At 49.0% G+C, this 17751-nt stretch overlaps 1 protein-coding gene across 1 annotated transcript in view; it reads right to left on the bottom strand.

Moving 5' to 3' along the window:
• Window positions 1-547: 547 nt before the first annotated feature.
• The window catches only part of Slit3 (slit guidance ligand 3), a 600224-nt gene continuing 583020 nt past the window's right edge, over window positions 548-17751 (bottom strand). Inside the window, exons 33-36 of the mRNA XM_031352736.1 lie at window positions 11662-11816; window positions 9729-10014; window positions 6139-6347; window positions 548-1148 (exon numbers count right to left, since the gene is read on the bottom strand). Of these exons, the coding sequence (XP_031208596.1) occupies window positions 913-1148; window positions 6139-6347; window positions 9729-10014; window positions 11662-11816 (886 nt within the window). The 3' untranslated portion in view covers window positions 548-912. The remainder of the gene's footprint in view (window positions 1149-6138; window positions 6348-9728; window positions 10015-11661; window positions 11817-17751) is intronic.

The raw sequence follows: 17751 nt of genomic DNA, 5'->3' as shown, positions 1-17751 counted from the left end.
TCAATGAAACTGACCAGGAAGAGGACTTGTAAGGGAGGGCCAGAGCCTGGGACCTGGAGAGACAACTCCCCACCCCCAACCTCTTTCTCCAAGGCATCTTGAAGACAAGCTTCCTCAGAGAGACAGAAAAAGAGCAGCTGTTTGCAAATCTGGCAGAACAGACCGGGCAAAGCCAGATTCAATTCCCTCAAGGAGACTGGGAAGGGTCCCCTCCGTCTCCCAGGGGGCTCCCAGACTGCAGGGGCCTTGGTCAGATGATCAGCAAGGGGCAGCAGTTCCCCTGAAGTGAGACAAGACTTTCAGGGCCCAGCAGCTCCTTTTGGAAGCGAGGGGACACACTGGGCCCAGAAAGCCAGGACCCGTAAGAAGCTTGCTGCTTTTACTTTCAAGGTTGAACAAAGACCACTGGAAACTAAAAACACTTTCACTTTCTCTTCCTTCGCCCCCCAGCCAGCTCAGAAAAGCACTGGGTTTTGCTGACCCTGAGAGCTACAGAGCATAAAGTTCCTCTCCTTGCCTCAGACAGGCCACTTCTCTGTTCTCATCCTTGTGTTTAGAACATTTTTTATTAGTGTTTTTTCCTTTGTCTTAAAATTTTAAACAGCTGTTTATAAAAACACAACAAATACACAACACAAAACAAAACTTGGTAAAAATAACTCACTGTATAGTCCATATACTCAGACGGTGTGATATATTTATATAATAAAAGATGAAAATAGTCACTTTCCATAATAAAAATAAGTTCTATTTTTTGTTTATTTTACAATATACTTAATAATCTCTCTTTTGCCTCTTGCTCTCCAGCTTCCTCTCCTTCATTCTGAATCTCAGAGAGGTTCCACGTGGCTGTCCCCAGCCCAATGAGCTGGAGTCCGAAAGGCGGAGGATGGGTGGGTGGCAGAGGGGGGCTCAGGAACACGCGCGACAGCCACATTCCAAGTGTCTCTCCACCTCTTCCACGAATGAGGAGCCATCAGTGCACTGGAAGACGTATTTCCGCCGCTTGCTCCGAATCGGCTGGCAGCACTGGCTCCCGCAGCCCCCGCGGCATTCCATGATGGGCACCTTGGATGCTGTGGCACAGGAGGCGTAATCTTTCTGGCGGCGGATGGCTTCACGGACTATTTCCCCCAAACATGGACTCTCTAAAGAGGGTAGAAAGGTAATGTTAGGGTTCTGGTGGGTAATAGGGCCTGGCAGGTCCATAGGTCGGCTCTCAGGAGATACTTGTGATCCTAATGTGCACCTACTTATTCTCTAGTGTGGAGCCAAGGAACTGTGGGACCAGGAGGAACAGGCCTGGAGCAAGAGTGAGGTCAAGGAGGTCACGTAGCTGTAGGCAGGTTAAAATTTTCTTTCCCCTTATAAGGTAACGTCTAGGAGCACCCAAAATTCCTCCTTATGCAAATGAGGCATCCCCGGCATCTTGGCCCTGACCAATGAGGTACACTCACCGCTCTCCCCCTCCCCCACGCCCCAGAAAGGTTTAAGTAGGCCTTGCTCCTCCCAATTAAACAAGCTGTCTTCCTAAAGCCACTGGAGAGTTTGTTCTCTCTAAGGCTGGTTTGCCTTACTCCACCTATACTCCCAGGACCCACCAGTCATGGTCACGGTGTGACACACTAGTTCATCACCTGCCTGCCCACTTATCCATCCAGTCACCTTGCCTTCCTGCCTCCCTCTGGCTCACCCTCCCTCTCTCCCTCCTTCCTCACTTCTTTGATGTGCTTTTACTATGCCAGACCCAACACCAGGCTTTAATCACGCCCGGAGGCTATTCTGGTGGCACGGGTGGGTTTAATCCTCCATCTTCTAAGGAACTGGCAAACTGGTAAATAGTGGCTAAATCGCACTATGGGGTACGTTTTGACTGATAGAACGTGTTTAAATACTAACATTGAAAACATCTGAATTCACTTAAGAATGTGGATTTCTGGCTTCTCTGAAACTAGGACTTCTGCCAGAGCTCATCCTGCTTCTCCCACGCTGCCTTGGTGGGCAGAGTGCTTAGAGCTTTGGATGGGGCAGAAGAGTATCAGTTTGTCCCAGACTGGCCTTATCACTCCCCGTAACCTGTCTCTCTCGGTCTAGAGCAGCGGTTCTCAACCTGTGGGTCTCAGTTCCTGGTGGGGGGCGCAGGGGGGGTGTCGAATGACCTTTTCACAGGGGCTGCCTAAGACCATCAGGAAACACTGATATTTACATTATAATTCACAACCATAGAGACATCTGTTACAAAACGGCAAAACATATAATTCTGTGGTTCAGGCCACCACAGCATGAGGAGCTGTATTAAAGGTCACAGCATTAGGAAGGCTGAGAAGCACTGATCTAGGGAGTCTGGACACTAGTTTTTATCAACACTGAAATGAATCTGTTTGTAATGAGAAACTGAGGCAGAGGGAAGCTATTTTAGGGCATGTTTCTACATAAGTAAGCCGATCTGGTCCAGGTTCCTGGAGGATATTGGGGAAGTGACTACAGAGACAAAATCTGGAAAAGATGCTAAGGAGGTAAAAGGCCCTTCTGGATGTTTTTGGAAGTTCTAGAAACAACTGGAGAGCAGCAGAGAGGAGCTGCGTGTGTGCTGGAACGTTCACCTCTGACCCTGCTCTTCACCTCTAGCCTTCACTCCCTCCCAACCCTGCCAGGACCTTTGGTGCAGGCACTGGGGGTGGTTGGGGGGGGGGGGGAAGCAGAATCCGAAGTCTCACGGTCATAGAAAAATCACTTGTTATCCCGTGCCTCAGTTTCCCTGCCTGGAAAAACATAACCCATGTACCTGTCCTCCTCACTGATTCATGGCCTCTCATGAGCAGCACAGGCAACTGAGGAGGAGAAGCATCAGAGCTTTGTGTGCTTTAGTAAGATGCTCAGGCACCGTATCCACCTGCAAACTAAACCGATGGGGCCTTAAAGGATTCAGGGTCAAGTGTGTGTGTGTGTGTGTGTGTGTGTGGTGTGTGGTGTGTAGTGTGTGTGTATATGTGTGTGTGGTGAGTGTAATGTGTAGTATGTGTGTGGTGTGTGTGTGTATGGTGTTTGTGTGTTGTGTGTGTTGTGTGTGTAGTGTGTGTATGGTGTGTATGTGTGGTGTGTATGGTGTGTGTGGTGTGTGTATGTGTGTGTGTGGTGTGTAGTGTGTGTGTATATGTGTGTGAGTGTGTAATGTGTAGTGTGTGTGTGGTGTGTGTGTATGTGTGTGTGTTGTATAGTGTGTGTGTATAGTATGTAGTGTGTGGTGTGTGTATGTGTGTGTGTGTTGTATATGTGTGTGTGTATGGTGTTTGTGTGGTGTGTGTGTAGTGTGTGTATGGTGTGTATGTGTGGTGTGTATGGTGTGTGTGTGTGTGCGCATGTGTGTGTGTGTGTGTGTGTGGTGTGTGTATGTGTGTGTGTATAATGTAGAGGCACAGTGTGGCAACATTAACAGCTGGGGTGAAGGGAAGGTGAAGGGTGCCTAGCCCATCCTCATATGACCCTGAGTCTGAGACTGCTTCAGAGTTAAAACATGAGCAGCTTTCATCAATGGTGCTTCATTCAGATGTGAGAAGTAAGAGTCCGTGAGTGACAGGAGGTGACCTGGATGCTGGCGGCAGGAGAACCTGTCATGGTCACGGTGTGACACACTAGTTCATCACCTGCCTGCCTACTTATCCATCTAGTCACCTTGCCTTCCTGCCTCCCTCTGGCTCACCCTCCCTCTCTCCCTCCTTGTGTGGAGGTGTGGTGTGGAGCCAAGGACTTTTGCTACTGCATTTATCAGTGTCTCCTAGCTGTTTCCTCTCCTCCCATTTCCTTCCCTTCCCCTCTTCCCTTCTCTCTTTTGCATCCGTTTCTTTGACTAGGTATGAGGGTAACGAAGGTTTGGGGAATGCGCTAGAGGTATGTTGCACTCTTCATCTGTCTGAAGTACTTTGGGAGGAGTTACACCAGGTTTCTCAGGATGTGCGCAGAAAGCAGCAGTCAACTGTGAGGCCCTGGATTTAGACTGAAGACTTTCCCCTTCCTTCCCTTCCCTTTCCCCACTCCCCCTCCTTCTTTCCCCCTTTCTCCCCCCCCAACCCCCCACCTTTCCTCTTTTTCTCCACTCCCCTCTCTTTTTGAGGTATGGTCTGTGGACCAGCTTGAATTTCTGATTGTCCTCCTCTCGGGTGTAGGACATGCAGGACTGAGGCATCCTTTCATTTAATGATAGGAGGTTTTTTGTTTTTTGTTTTTGTTTTTAAGATAAAAACGTTTTACTTCTGCCGATGTTTGGGTGTGCCATGTGTGTGTGCTTGCCTGCCAGCAGAATCCCTGCAGCTACAGGCAGTTGTGGGGTTCAGGTGGCAGTGGGTGCTGGGAACCAAACCTGAGTCCTCTCGAAAAGCAGAAAGCACTCCTCACTGCTGAGCCATCACTCCAATCCTGACGATGGAAGGCTTATTTTGATATTTATGTGTATGGATGTTTTGCCTGCCTATCCCATATGTGTAGTACCCACAGAGGCCAGAAGGGGGCATTGGAGTACTTGGAGCTGGAATAAGAGACAGTTATGAGCTGTCATGTAGGTGCAGGGAATTGAACCCAGGTCCTCTGGAAGAGCAGACTGTGCTCTTCTGAGCCATTGCTCCAGCTCCCAAAAGGCTTATTACTAATTCAGTCCTTGTCATGTCTCTTGTCCTTTCTGATTTGAGTCTTCTCATAGCCTTTCTTAGTCTACCTAAAGATCTGTCAGTTTTGTGGATCTTTTAAAGAACTAGCTGTTGATGGCACTCAGCTTCCTGTTGGTCCCTGGTGGGCATTGGCTATGGGCTAAGAGCTAGTCTGCTGGGTCATGGCTCAAGTAGCTGGTGTGGTATCACGGCCATCCACATGAGTATGGTGGAGTGCCAGTGAAGCCTCGGGACAGGAAGGTTTGGCATCTGTTGCCCTGGAGAGGGACACACTGCACATCAACAGCTCTGGGTCATGGCAGGGTGAAGGGTCAGAACATGGGCTCCTTTTCTAAAGCAGTGCAGCCATGTCAACTCCAGGCAGTTCCTCAACTGGGCTCAGAGCCTGAGAGGATGCAAGGCTGTCCAACAGCAAATATTGCGGGTGCAGTCTAGGCTTCTGTGGAGTGCCAAGAATCTACTGCCTACTGCTGCCTGTGAAGAGAAATCCCTCTTAGCTCTGAGTCAGTGCCAATCAAGGAGATGGGGTGGCATGAAGGTGCTTCCTTCTCCCTGGAGGTTGCCATCTGGGGGTCTGTAGTCCATAGGCACTCCCACCCTTTGCTGTACTTAAGTGTTCTCCATTAGACAGTATAGTAAAAATGTAGTTGGCATCTCGTCTGGTCACTTTGCTTGTGCTAAGTACTCGAGATAGCTTGTTAGCCTTCAGGGACGTCACCCTAGAATCTCAATGCTGAATCCTCATTCACCATGATATTATTTAGTCTTTACAATAACCCAGTGCAGTTGTTTTACATGAGGAATTATGACTCAAGAGAGAACTCTCCTGCTCAAGGACACACAGATTTTTCTTTTCAGGACAACCGGGCTGCTTCTGACCCAATTTGTGGCTATAGAGATGGCTCAGCAGTTCAGAGTGCTCACTGCTCTTCCAGAAGACCCTAGAACACAAGTCCAGTTCCCAGCACCCAGGCAGCACACAACCACCTCCAACTCCAGTTCTAAGGGATTTGATGCCCTCTTCTGGCCACCGCGGACAATGCCCAAGGTAGCACATACTACCTCCAACTCCAGTTCTTAGGCTATCTGGTGCCCTCTTCTGGTCTCCATGGGCACTTCACTCTCATACATTTCTGCTCCCCCAACTCTTAGCACATCCCCAGATACCACATACTCTACATAACACATATTCTACTGAGAAACCCTGAGGGTAGCATGGTAGCCAGCCAGTGTCCACAATGACCCCATTACCCCATCACCCCATCTCCTGCTACATCTTCTATGTCGCAGCCTCCTTAGAGAATGCATGGTACCGATATAACTGATACGCTGACCTGGAAATGGCAGTCAAAAGTTACTTCAAGACCATGCATGGCTTCGTCTTCGCCATTTGACGGTTCTCTCTGGGGAAGATCAAGTACTCTCTGACCCATGCTTCTTTCCTAGGCCCTCTGTCCCACAAGGATAGCAGACTCACCTTGCTCACAGTGGTTGCCACTGAAGCCAGGCTGGCATAGGCAATAGGGCTCCCCTTGATCTGAGACGTGGCACTGCCCATTGTGGCACTTGAAGGCTGAGCAGGCACTGGCAGAGTCATTCTTCTGGTCACACAGAGCTCCTCCATAGCCTTCGGCACACTTGCACGTGTATGAGTTGCCAGTCGCCATGCATGTCCCATGGCTGCAGCTGAGGGTGGAGGGGAGGAGACCAGAGTCATGGCTGCTAGTACCTCTCTGTCCTTTCAGCCAGGGCACCCAGAGCTGTAGGACCTTGCGTCAGGTACAGCCTTCCTTCAGTCCAGCATTTAAGTGTCTCATTTCATGTAAAGCCCATGTTAGTGGCTAGCTGGGTACCATTGTGCCCTAGCGAACGTCTACCTGGCTCTGACCACAACAGATACCACTGCTGCTTCCTACAGAGACATGAGAGTCTTCAGTGTCAGTTCATAGCCCAACAGACTTTAAGCTTTCTGTCAACATTATAAATAACTATTTTTGTGTTTTTTTTTTTTTAAACATGGTCTCACTGTGTAGCTTTGGCTGGCTTGGAACTCACTTTGTGGAGCAAGCTAGCCTCAAACTCATAGAGATCTGCCTGTTTCTGTTTCCCAAGTGCTGGGATTAAGGGTGTGCATCACCACATCTGGCAAAAAAATAATTTTTAAATATTGCATTTTATTATATGTGTGTGTGTGTGTGTGTGTGCTTGTGTGGACACAAGTGTACATGTGGGTATGTGGGCACATGTGGAGGTCAGAGGACAGCCTGTTACAGTAGGCTCTCTCCTACCACGTGGGCCCCGAGGGATTGAACTCAAGTTCTTCGGCTTAGCAGCAAGCTCCTCTACCTACTGAGCCATCTTGCTGGCCTTTGTTAAGATTTTAACCCTCCCTCAATTTAAGTAGCAAACACTATTGCTATTGTTACTACTACTACAACAGGTTGAACGACCCTTATCCAGAATATCTCCAAATCCAAACATTTTAAACATCAGCATGGGTTCCAGTGAAAAATCCTACACCTGACTTCATTGACGAGCTGCTGACAAAACACTGAACAGATCATATGGAATTATCATCAGGCAGGCCGGCTGTGCGTGTGTGTGTGCGTGTGTATGTGTGTGTGTGTGTGGCATCTATGAAATATAAATTAACTTTGTTTATATGCATCATTCTCATCTCCCTAGTATCTCAGAGAAACAGGTATATATTCTAAACTGTGGAAAGAAACCACAGATGTGAAGCATTTCTAGGGTCAGGCATTTTGGACAAGAGACACGTAACCTGTTCTCAGCAGGTGCACATGCTGTGTGCCAGGCGTTGTGTTAAGCACATTAGACCTTGTACCACTCCACTCCAAGGCAGCCCCTCCCATGAACCAGCCTTTAGTCCATCTCCCAGAGTGAAGTCCACATTTCGTAATACAAAAAAATATTTAGAATTATTGTATGTAGATGATGGTTTTGCCTGCACATATCTATGTGCACCATGTGCCTGGTGCCTGTGGACAACATAAGAGGGTATTGGATCCTCTGGAACTGGAGTTACAGGCAGTTGTGAGTCACCATCAGGGTGCTGGGGACTGTAGCAGTAACAAGTGCTCTTAACTACTGAGCCACCTGTGTGTTTTGGTTGAGCAAGGCTTAATTCCGGTGACCCAGTAGGAGTTGGAAGGGATGGAACAATAAAAGCCACGCTCCCAGACACAGATGGCTGACTCCTCAAGCCCTCCAACTCCATTAGCCTGTGCTATCTATCGCATAGACAATACCCCAAGCTGCCAGCATTCTGGCTGGACTCCACCCCAAGTCATCTGACCACAGCCAGGTATGCCCCACCCCACAGACAGGTAGCCCAGCCCACCATATAAGGGGTGGTTTTGCCCTCTACCTTCTCCTTTCTTTCTTCTTCTCTCTCTTCTCTCTTAGCCTCTTCTTATCTTTACTTTCTCCTCCTCCCTTTCCCCCTCTCCACCTGCCCATGCCTGGTCACGTGGAGATGGCCAGCCTCTACTTTCCTATCTCTTCTCTCTCCTTTCTATAATAAAACATCTTACAACCATGCATTGCCTCTTTTCAACTAGATGCTCTGGGTGGGCCCAGTGTTTGCAGCTTTGAGAACTCCAGCGTGGCTGCTTGCATAGACCACCAGGCGACTGCTTCCTTTCCCTGCCCCCTCTCTCTTCCACCCCAGAGCAGACTGAGCTGCTCTGGGGCCCCCAATTTGTTCTCAGTTCCTCCACCGTGTCCAGTGTCACCTGTAATTCCTAAGGGGCTAGAACCTGCGTCCTTGGCCTCTGTGAGGCCCAAGGACCCCCCCAATCTCCAAGGACTGGGATCTAGACACCCATCCAGTGGAGCGGGGTACGCAGATAGACAGCGTCTGTGGCACAATCCCTTGGGTGCCACCGTGGTGCTGGGTACCTGGCGCAGTATAGCGCAGTCATCTTTCTTTTTTTCTTCAAAAAAATTGGAAATGATTTATGTGTTTTTACATATGTGGGTATTTTGCCTGCATGCATATATGCGTACTATGCGAGTGCCTAGTGCCCATAGAGGCTGGAAAACAGTGCTGGATCCCTTGGAACTGGAGTTACAGATGATTGTGAGCTGTCATGGGGTTCCTTTGGAAGAACAGACAGTGCTCTTAACAACTGAGCCATCTCCACAGCTCACAACTCCTTCTTTAAAAAATATTACTTTTATTTACCTGTCTGTTTATTTCGGTGTGTGCATATGCCATAGTACAGTTGTGGAGGTCAGGGGACAACTTGTGGGAGTTGGTTCTTGCCTTCTATTGTGTGGGTCCTAGGGACAGAACTCAGGTCATTGGGCCAGGAGGCAAAAGCCTTTACCTACTAAACCATCTCTCTAGTCCACAGTGCTGAGTTTTCAAACATGATATATCTGAGCCTACTGCGATGGCAGTCAAGTCAGGATTCGTGTTAATTCTGGGGCCAGGCGCACACAGCAAGAGTAACAGGAAGTTTAGGCATCTACAACACTCCTTTCTTCCTGACCAAGATCGTTATTTCCCAACTTGTTCAGCCAGCCAAATTACCAGTCCTGAGTCTGGCGTTACTTTTGGCCGAATGCAATTTCTAGGCATACTGGGACTGTTGTATTTATACAAGGCCCCCCGGCACATAGTAGGCCCTCAAAAACATTTGTTGATTGAATAGTGGCTGATTGAACCATTAAACGTGATTAGACGTGCATTGTTGCGCAGACTCAGTACACTGTAGGGCTCGCAGGAGCTGTAATTCCTGTGTTCTGTTTTTGCTGTGCCGGGTTTGGGGTTTCTATTTCCTTTAAAACAGCTTTTTTCTAATCACAGCACAGAGTCTTGCAGTGGCTTTCACAGGTCCAAGGGCTGCCTGGTGTGACAGATATTTTGAGAAAGCTCTCCTCACACCCATGCTTTCAAGCCAGGCATGTTGCTTGGAGGTAAGGAGCCCTGCTTCTTGGCATTTTAAGCAGTTGTGCTCTCCATAGTAGGACCACAACTCTCATCATCCACCAGTGTCCATTCCTTCCATGCAGGCACAGCAATTTGCGCTCAGGACTCACCTGTGACCAAGGCAGGGGTCCCGAGCTTCCTGATCACACAGCGGACCAGTCCATCCCGGATGGCACTCACACACTACGCTGTCCTTCTCCACAGAGCGACACAGGCCGTGACGACACACAGTGCAGGACTTGCAGCCAGGAGAGACCCCCAGGGACTGGGGTGGGAGGGCCTTGAAATCCTGCAACTCGTTGTTGATGCGCACTTCGTGGATGCAGCCGTGGAAGCCGCCCAGCGGCCTGTCCGCACCCTGGCGTAAGGCTGAGAGGCCCGTAGAGGTGGGGATGCCTGCAGGAGAAAGCCAGGACAGCCTGAAGACACTTCCTCATTCCATCTCCACCCCCTCAGTCTTCAAAAGGGGAACATACACAGCACCTGTCTACAGTCACTCAGAGCTCTGGATCTCTGCTGTTCAAACGGAGTTAACAGGCCAAGGCCCCGGTCTTATTCTCACAGGGACATGTATCCTTGCTTTGGAACTGTTAAAACTCAACTTATCACCAGTATCTAAATTCAGAAAAAAAAGTTCTGCAGAAGTCTGTATTTTGAGCTTTCAAAGGAGAAGTGAGAAGATCTGTCCTCTACTGCCACAGAGTCCCCCTGGTTTAACCAAGGCCCACCCCTTAGGCATGGCGTGGGCAGAGGACCACTAGATCACCCCGTTATCCCTATCCCCATCAGGTTGAGGTGCTCCTTGCCCCAGTTCCTGTTCAAAAGCCCACATCAAAGGAGCTGCAGTTTGGGAGAAAGATAGGGTTAGGGGAGCAGCTTGCTTCAGTAAAGCTTTGGGGTTCGAGGTTTCCAGACGATTTTATCAGCTCTGCGCTACCCCGATGTCTTTCTCTGGGCCCTTTGCAGACTCCTGGTAAAGTCCTGATCTTGTTTTCAGGGTCTTCTGCTCTGTGTTCTCTCTCTCCTTTTACTGTTGGGCAGATAGCTTAATTGTGTATGTGTTTAGCATACATACATCCCTGGGTTCAGTTCCCAGCAAATGCCTAAAGGTGGGGACACATGCCTATAATCCCAGCACTCAGTAGGTAGAGGCGGAACAATGAAAAGTTCACAGTTATCCCTAGCTATAGATGAAGTTTTGAGGCCAGCCTGTGCTATACAAGACCCTGTCTCAAAAAAAAATAAAAATAAAAATAGCTTTACTCCCCGTTCTTCCTTCTCTGCCAGTTCTTCTCCATGCTCTATGTTGGCTGGAAAAAGTGCCCAGTTTTGTTCTGGCCACAGGGTGAAGAAGTACAGGGAGGGGAACAACATTCTTCCTTGTGGAGAAGCTATGTCCTAAGACGAGTCTGGGCTAGGAACACTCTGTGTCCCTGCATCTGGACGGCCTGTCCAAACTGCTTTGCTGGCTGCGTGTGAACACGTGTATGAACACGTGTCTCTGGGAAGAGAATCCTGGCTATCGTTTGTTCCCATTAGGGAAGTGCTCTACCACCGAGTCCCAATCTGAAACCCCCACTCTGACATTGGTTTTTCTTTATTGCATATAATTCAAGACCCATCAGCCGAGGGGCTTCATTTCAGGTCTAAGCAAGCAGCTTGTATGGTTTCTTCTTTTGTCCTTTGTACAACCTTGACCTCAGTGTGGCACTTCTTGCCATGTCTAAGAGGTAGAGCAGAGGGGTACCGCCCTGGAGCTTGCAAATGGCAGCAGAGCTTGGATACCATTCTATCTTCTTACCTCTCCTCGCCTCCACCCACTTGCTAGTCCCACAGAGGTCCAACCTTTTTCCTTTATGAGCATCTGTCCAGAGTCTGTTTTCCATTTCAGCAACTCGTTTTGTCATCACTTCCCTCCCCTGATTGACTTTGGCAGTAGGTACCAAAAAGACATTAGGGAGACCCCGGCGTCAGGCCTGGGTATCAGTGCAGAAAGCCAGAAAGGTGGAGGGGTGGGGCCAGGGGTGAAAGGGAGAGCATTACCTCCAAGATAGAGGGGGCTGTTGATGCCCACTGCTGGCTGCTTTTGGAGCTTCCCCAGACTCTTGGGGGCTCCTTTGTCTACCACCAGGTTCAGGGTCTGGTTTAACATCACCAGCTCCACGCTGTGAAACTGACCATCATTCACCGTCTCCACACTGGACAGGAGAGAAAGGAAGAGAGCCAGAGGTCAAGTGTGCTCCGTGGCCAGGTGTGGGGCTGCAGCTGGATTTGCACGGTTCGATTCCTGCTTTACGTTCATTTGGAAACAACTGTGAGTTATAGAAGTTGCAAAAATAAAAACAAAAAGTATGCCTTATTGCCCACGCTCCTCTTCAATTACTTCTATTTGGTTCCCAGCTCCAGTTTCTATGGGTCATGTAAGGATAACGTATGCATGTCATGTCCCTTGCCTCTGCACACTTTCTATGAGTGACATAATTATAAGGAATGCTTATCATGGGCTGGTGAGAAGGCTCAATGGTTAAGAACACCGACTGCTCCTCCAGAGGTCCCGAGTTCAAATCCCAGCAACCACATGGTGGCTCACAACCACCTGTAATGAGATCTGACTCCCTCTCTGGTGTGTCTGAAGACAGCTATAGTGTACTTATTTATAATAATAAATAAATCTTTGGGCTGGATGGAGCAGGGACTGAGCAACTGGGGCCAAGTGGGGCCAACCAGAGCCAACCAGAGTGAGCAGAGGTCCTAAAAGACAATTCCCAACAACCAGATGAAGGCTCACAACTATCTGTATAGCTACAGCATGTACTCATATACATAAAACAAATAAACAAATAAATCTTTAAAAAAAAAAAAGGAATGCATGGCATGACCTTTGACCTCTTCACACTTTCTATGAGTGATGTAAGGATAAGGTATGCATGTCATGACCCTTGGCCTCTGTAAGGATAAGGTATATATGTCATGACCTCTGGATCCCTCAGCTGTGTCTCCCAAGGACAGAGCTGTTGTCTTATATAAGCAGTGTGCTGACTGAGCAGGAAGCAGTTAACGTTCATGCCAACCCTTTATACGTCCAGATGTGCAGTAGCCCCAGTGACGGCCCTTGCGGCAGGTTTCTGCTCCCACCACAGAGCCAGCGCAGGGCCACGGTGGCTGCTACTCAGTTCTTGCCCTGTTTTTTTCAGAGTAGGCAAGTTATCCTTAGCCCATCTTCTCAGGCTGGCTCCGTCCACACACCACCCAGACACCTGTTATTGGAAGATGCTGCTTCTTCAAATACCCCATTTCCCCTGTCAGTTCGCCTTGCCCTAAGAAAAATCTGGGAGAAAATGTTCGTGTGATGTGATTTTTTTTTTTTCCCCTAGCATGTATGAAGCACACACGCTCTCTGTTAAAATGTCAGCAATTTGTCCTTGTTCCTGAATTCACAGCCCACACCCTGGTGATTCTTACTGTAGTTTTGATCCTGGGAGAAAGCAATGGTAGAGGGGCCTGGGATCCCCACAAGTTCTCCACAAAAACCGTACCCATTTGTCCACTCATTCATCCATCCTCTCCACCCTCCCTTCTTCTTTCCCTCTCTCCTACCCACAGACCCATCCACTTTCACTCCTTCCTTTCCACCCACACATCCTGTCTATCTATCCATGTACCCACACTTCTACTGAGGACTGAGTCATATTGCTGGGGACCAGTAACAAACCACGAAGCTCACACTCCACCATACCTTCTCTAAGTCAAACGGCCAACTTTTGAGCATAAGGTCCAGCCAAGAAGCAGGAAAATGAGGGTGAGGCAGCAGCTGAGAGACACCAGGGGATCTAGTTCAGGGATGGGGAGCTGAGCAGCTGAGAAGCCGTGTGAATGGGTTAGAGCATCTCTACTGTCCTGAGTCATGAACGAGGGCAGGCAGAGGCTGTCCTCTTGCAGACAAGGTGATGTATGAAGGTTAGAGAAAGAGGGCCAAACCCTCACTTAGTTTTCTAACCATGTGCAAAAATGTGCAGCTGAATCCCTGACTACCCCAGAGCTGCTGCTGTCCTGGAAATAGAGCTCTGGGGACCCATAACTGAAAGGAGGGATGGGCTATTTGGGAACTCAGTTTCAAAGGTTGCATTCCAGAGCTGTTTTGGACCAGTCTTTGAAAGAGTCCTGTTTACTTCTTGGTGGTCAGGAACAAGAAGGAAGGTGCTGGTCCCAAGGTCCCAATGTTCCCTGTAAGGGTACACCCCCCCAGTGACCTCACTCCCTCTTCCAATGCGCCACTTCCTAAGAGCACACATACTAGAGGGCAGCCCTCATGCTTGGGTAAGTATTAGGCAGCCTTCCTATCAGAGACATCTATGAAGCCAGAGTTATGGTGTGTGGCCTTCTCTTTCTCCTTCCAGAACCATGTAAAGGTCAAGGTAGTCGGGATAGCTATTTTCCTGTTTTGGATATACTCAGGCACAGCAAGCTCCGTCTTGGCTGTTTTCTGTGTCCCTTCCTGAGCTCTGTAGGGCCAGCTGAGGCCTTGTTAGTATGGTTGAGGACCACCGGGATGGAGGCAGTGTTTACAGCAGCTATCAAGGTAACAAGGGCTACAGTCACAAATCTCTGCCCCAGGGAGTGTTGGGCTCCCCCGGTTCCAAGGACAGCTCTGTCTGCTGTCCTACCCACCCTTAAAAAAAGGTGTTAAGGACCAGAGAGACGGCTTGGAGGGCAAAGAGCTGTGTAACAGTCAACATCTGAGGTTGATCCTAGAATCCTTGTAAAAGCAGACACAGTAGTGTGTGGCTCTAGTCTCAGAGTTATGGGGAGATGGGGGGTGGAGACAGGAGAGCCCTCAGAAAGTCGCAGATCAGCCAGCCTGGCATACACAGAAATAAACAAGAGAGCCAATATCAAACAAAGTAGCCAGGAAGACTGATACATGGGGTCATTATTCTCTGACCTCCACAAGCATGCCCTGGTGTGCACATGCATGCCCTCACAATCTCAGACACACACAAAGATTTCTGTCAAAGTTGTAAACATTGGCCTTCCAAATCAAAATATCACTGGGAAAAGGGCTATACTGCTAACAACAACGACAACGACGACAAGGACAACGACAACAACGATGACAACGACGGTAAAAGTAAAAAACAAGCTCGACCCTTCTGTTTGCTCTAAGAGAAAGGACCATGCTGCCCTGCCAAGCACAGGTGATCGGTGATCAGGCTCCTGGAGAGAGGGGGATCCTTAGGGATTTCAGGGGAGATGAGGGGCCTGAGAGTCTTCCTGATTGTCAACTGGGCCCAGATAGTAGCAGTGGCAGCAGTGCTGGAGCCGAGGTAGCCTGGTTGGAGAGCTCCTGCCTAGGGCTGCCAAGGCCACAGGCACTGCCAGAGAGGGCCGCAGTTCTCATCTGTGTTTAAAGACGTAGTGATTGTGCCGCACGTGAGTGCCTGTGCATGCATGTGTGCACCACTCGCATGCTTGGTCCTTCCTGGAGCCCGAAGAGGATCTTGAATTTCCTAGAACTAGGATTACAGTGAGCTGTACGATACGGCTTCTGGGAACCGAAAGCGCCTTCTACAAGAGCTGGAAATGCTCTTTACCTTCTCTTAGTGGCAGTGGGTGGGTCATGCCGTAAGGGCAGGAGCTGAAAAATCTTCATTTAACCCTAACAAACCCACAGGCAGGAGCCACATCATTCCTTGTTTGGAAACCAGACTCACTGCCCAGGGAATTAGGGTGCCTCACAAAGAGTCAGGACTTAAGCTCATGTCTCCCAGCCACGGGGCTGCAGGCCACTGAACAAGAAAGATGACCAGGTGGTCATTTCTCTCTGATGCCAAGAGTGACCAATAGGTGGCAACAGAGCCCTGCAGGAACAAAGAGTTCCTGTGATTTCTTTAGAAGAGCAGCCTGGGCCTAGGGACCCCACTCTAGCAACTGATGCCTGCACCCTAGTACCACAGCCTGCAGCTACACAGTGGGAGGTGACTCTGAGGAATGGCCTTCTGTCCCTTCAGCTGCTGTCAGCTCTGGGAAGCAGTCGTGAATTACATCCCCTCCCAGCATGGCATTCACAGAGGGCATCTCCCAGTCCTGCCCTGTGGAAACACCCTCCCTTATCTTCCAAGCAGGACTATTTACTCCTTGTTCAGAAGTGTCTCCATAGCAGGCTGGAGAACCCCCAGGGAGGCCTGTTAGATACTGCCTGTGTAGCCACTGTCTGTGAACATATGTGTCTTCTGTGTGTGGGAAGCTTAACCTCATGTCCCCCATACTCAGCCCAGGTGCCTGTTTACCAAGTAGGTCGGTGAGTTAGAGATAACACTACAGATTGAACATCCCTCTACCTAAAAATCAAAATGCAAAAGACAACAACAACAACAACAAAAAAAACCGAGTACTAACATAATGTCACAAGTAGAAAATTCCACACATGACCTCATGTGATGGGTTGCAATAAAAACATGTATTATTAAAAATACTGTATATGCTTACCAGGTGGTGGTGGCACACACTTTTACCCCCAGCAGCACTCGGGAGTCAGAGGAGGGTGGCTCTCCATGTCTGAGGTCAGCCTGGTCTATGGAGTGTGTAATGGGTGGGTCTGATGCTGCTTGTATGTTTATGCTAAATACTGGCTCTCAAGATGTGGTTGCCCCCATGAGCAGATCCTCACATACACCAAGTGATGCTATGTAAACTTTCTCCCCAATTTAACTGGTCAATAAAAGGTCACAGCCTGTGATTGGGTGGTGGAGGGAGAGAGGTGGGACTTGAGGATCGAGTGAGGAGGTAGCAGGTAGGAGGGGAGGAGGAGAAAGAAGACTGAGGTGGAGGAGACCACCATGAGATAGACCATGAGCATGTGGCCAGGAGAAACAGCAAGCAACAGGGGACTTTATAGCTGGGGAATGAGTTAGAATAGCTCCAAACCTGCCCCATCGAGGCTTATGGCCTGAAAAGAAAATATTTGGATGGTGTATCTTTTATATAGCAAGCTAGAGTTATAAATTCAGTTTATAGAGTGAGTTCCAGGATAGCCAGGGCTGCTATCTCAAAAAACCAAACACACACACACACACACACACACACACACACACACACACACATACACACACTTTAAAATTGCCTTTAGATGATATGGATGACATGCATATAAACATATATGAACTGTCTCATAAAATCACTTTTCCCTCGGGGATTCTGGAGCCCAGGGCCCCTTATCATCATGTGCTGAAGGGTAATAATGTTCTGCCACCAGGCTTGGCATGTGAATCCAACTCATCTGCCTGGATGCCCACTATTTGCTTCTTTTCAAGGGCATGCTGTCATCCTAGTGGACAGAATACATTCATACAGCTCCCTGGTGGCAGCTCTAGGAGGTGGCAATGGCTTCCTGGTTCCCAGCTCAGCATAGTGTTTCCAGAAGGCCCCTTGCTCTGCACCAAGCTCAGCTGCTTCTGGAAGCCCGCCTCTACTCCCCCTATCCTTTATGGTCCACACTAGGGCTCATTTGCCAAGCACTGTTCTACACTCACCAGCACCCTGGGAAATGCCCATCAGTGACACAGGGAGGCGGTGGGGAGGGAGAGGAAGACACTCCTTTAGTCCTCTCTAAGTGACGCCAAGTGCTGTCTCTGAGGCAGGCACTTTATCAGGCTACTCTCTGTCCTTCCCACTTGGTCCAAGGTCACCAGTTTCAGAAACGAAGACGTTAAGAGTCCCAGTGTCTACTCTCTTACTGTCTAAAGCTGGCCTTGTCTCTCCCCATCTTCCACTGTGAGCCTTCTGCTCTGGCCGTTGCTCTTGTCTTTGCTACAGTCCCGGACACGGCCACCTACTTGTTCTCTCTGCGCATGCAACCTTCAAGATCCAACTCTCACACACAAAGCCCTGCTTCTGAAATTTATGCACGAAGCTGGATTTGGTGGCAGGTACTTTTAATTTCAGTACTCCAGAAGCAGAGGCAGATAGATCTCTGGGTGTTCAAGGCTAGCCTGGTCTACGTAGGGAGTTTCAGGCCAGCTGGGGCTACCCAGGCAGGTCTTATCTCAATTTTTTCTCTTTTCTTTCTTTTTTCTCTCTTCTTCTTCTTCTTCTTCTTCTTCTTCTTCTTCTTCTTCTTCTTCTTCTTCTTCTTCT

Source organism: Mastomys coucha, unplaced genomic scaffold, assembly GCF_008632895.1.
Source record: "Mastomys coucha isolate ucsf_1 unplaced genomic scaffold, UCSF_Mcou_1 pScaffold5, whole genome shotgun sequence".
Lineage (NCBI taxonomy): Eukaryota > Metazoa > Chordata > Mammalia > Rodentia > Muridae > Mastomys > Mastomys coucha.
The sequence above is the reverse complement of the archived record's forward strand: the minus strand, read 5'-3'. Positions and strand labels throughout refer to the sequence as shown.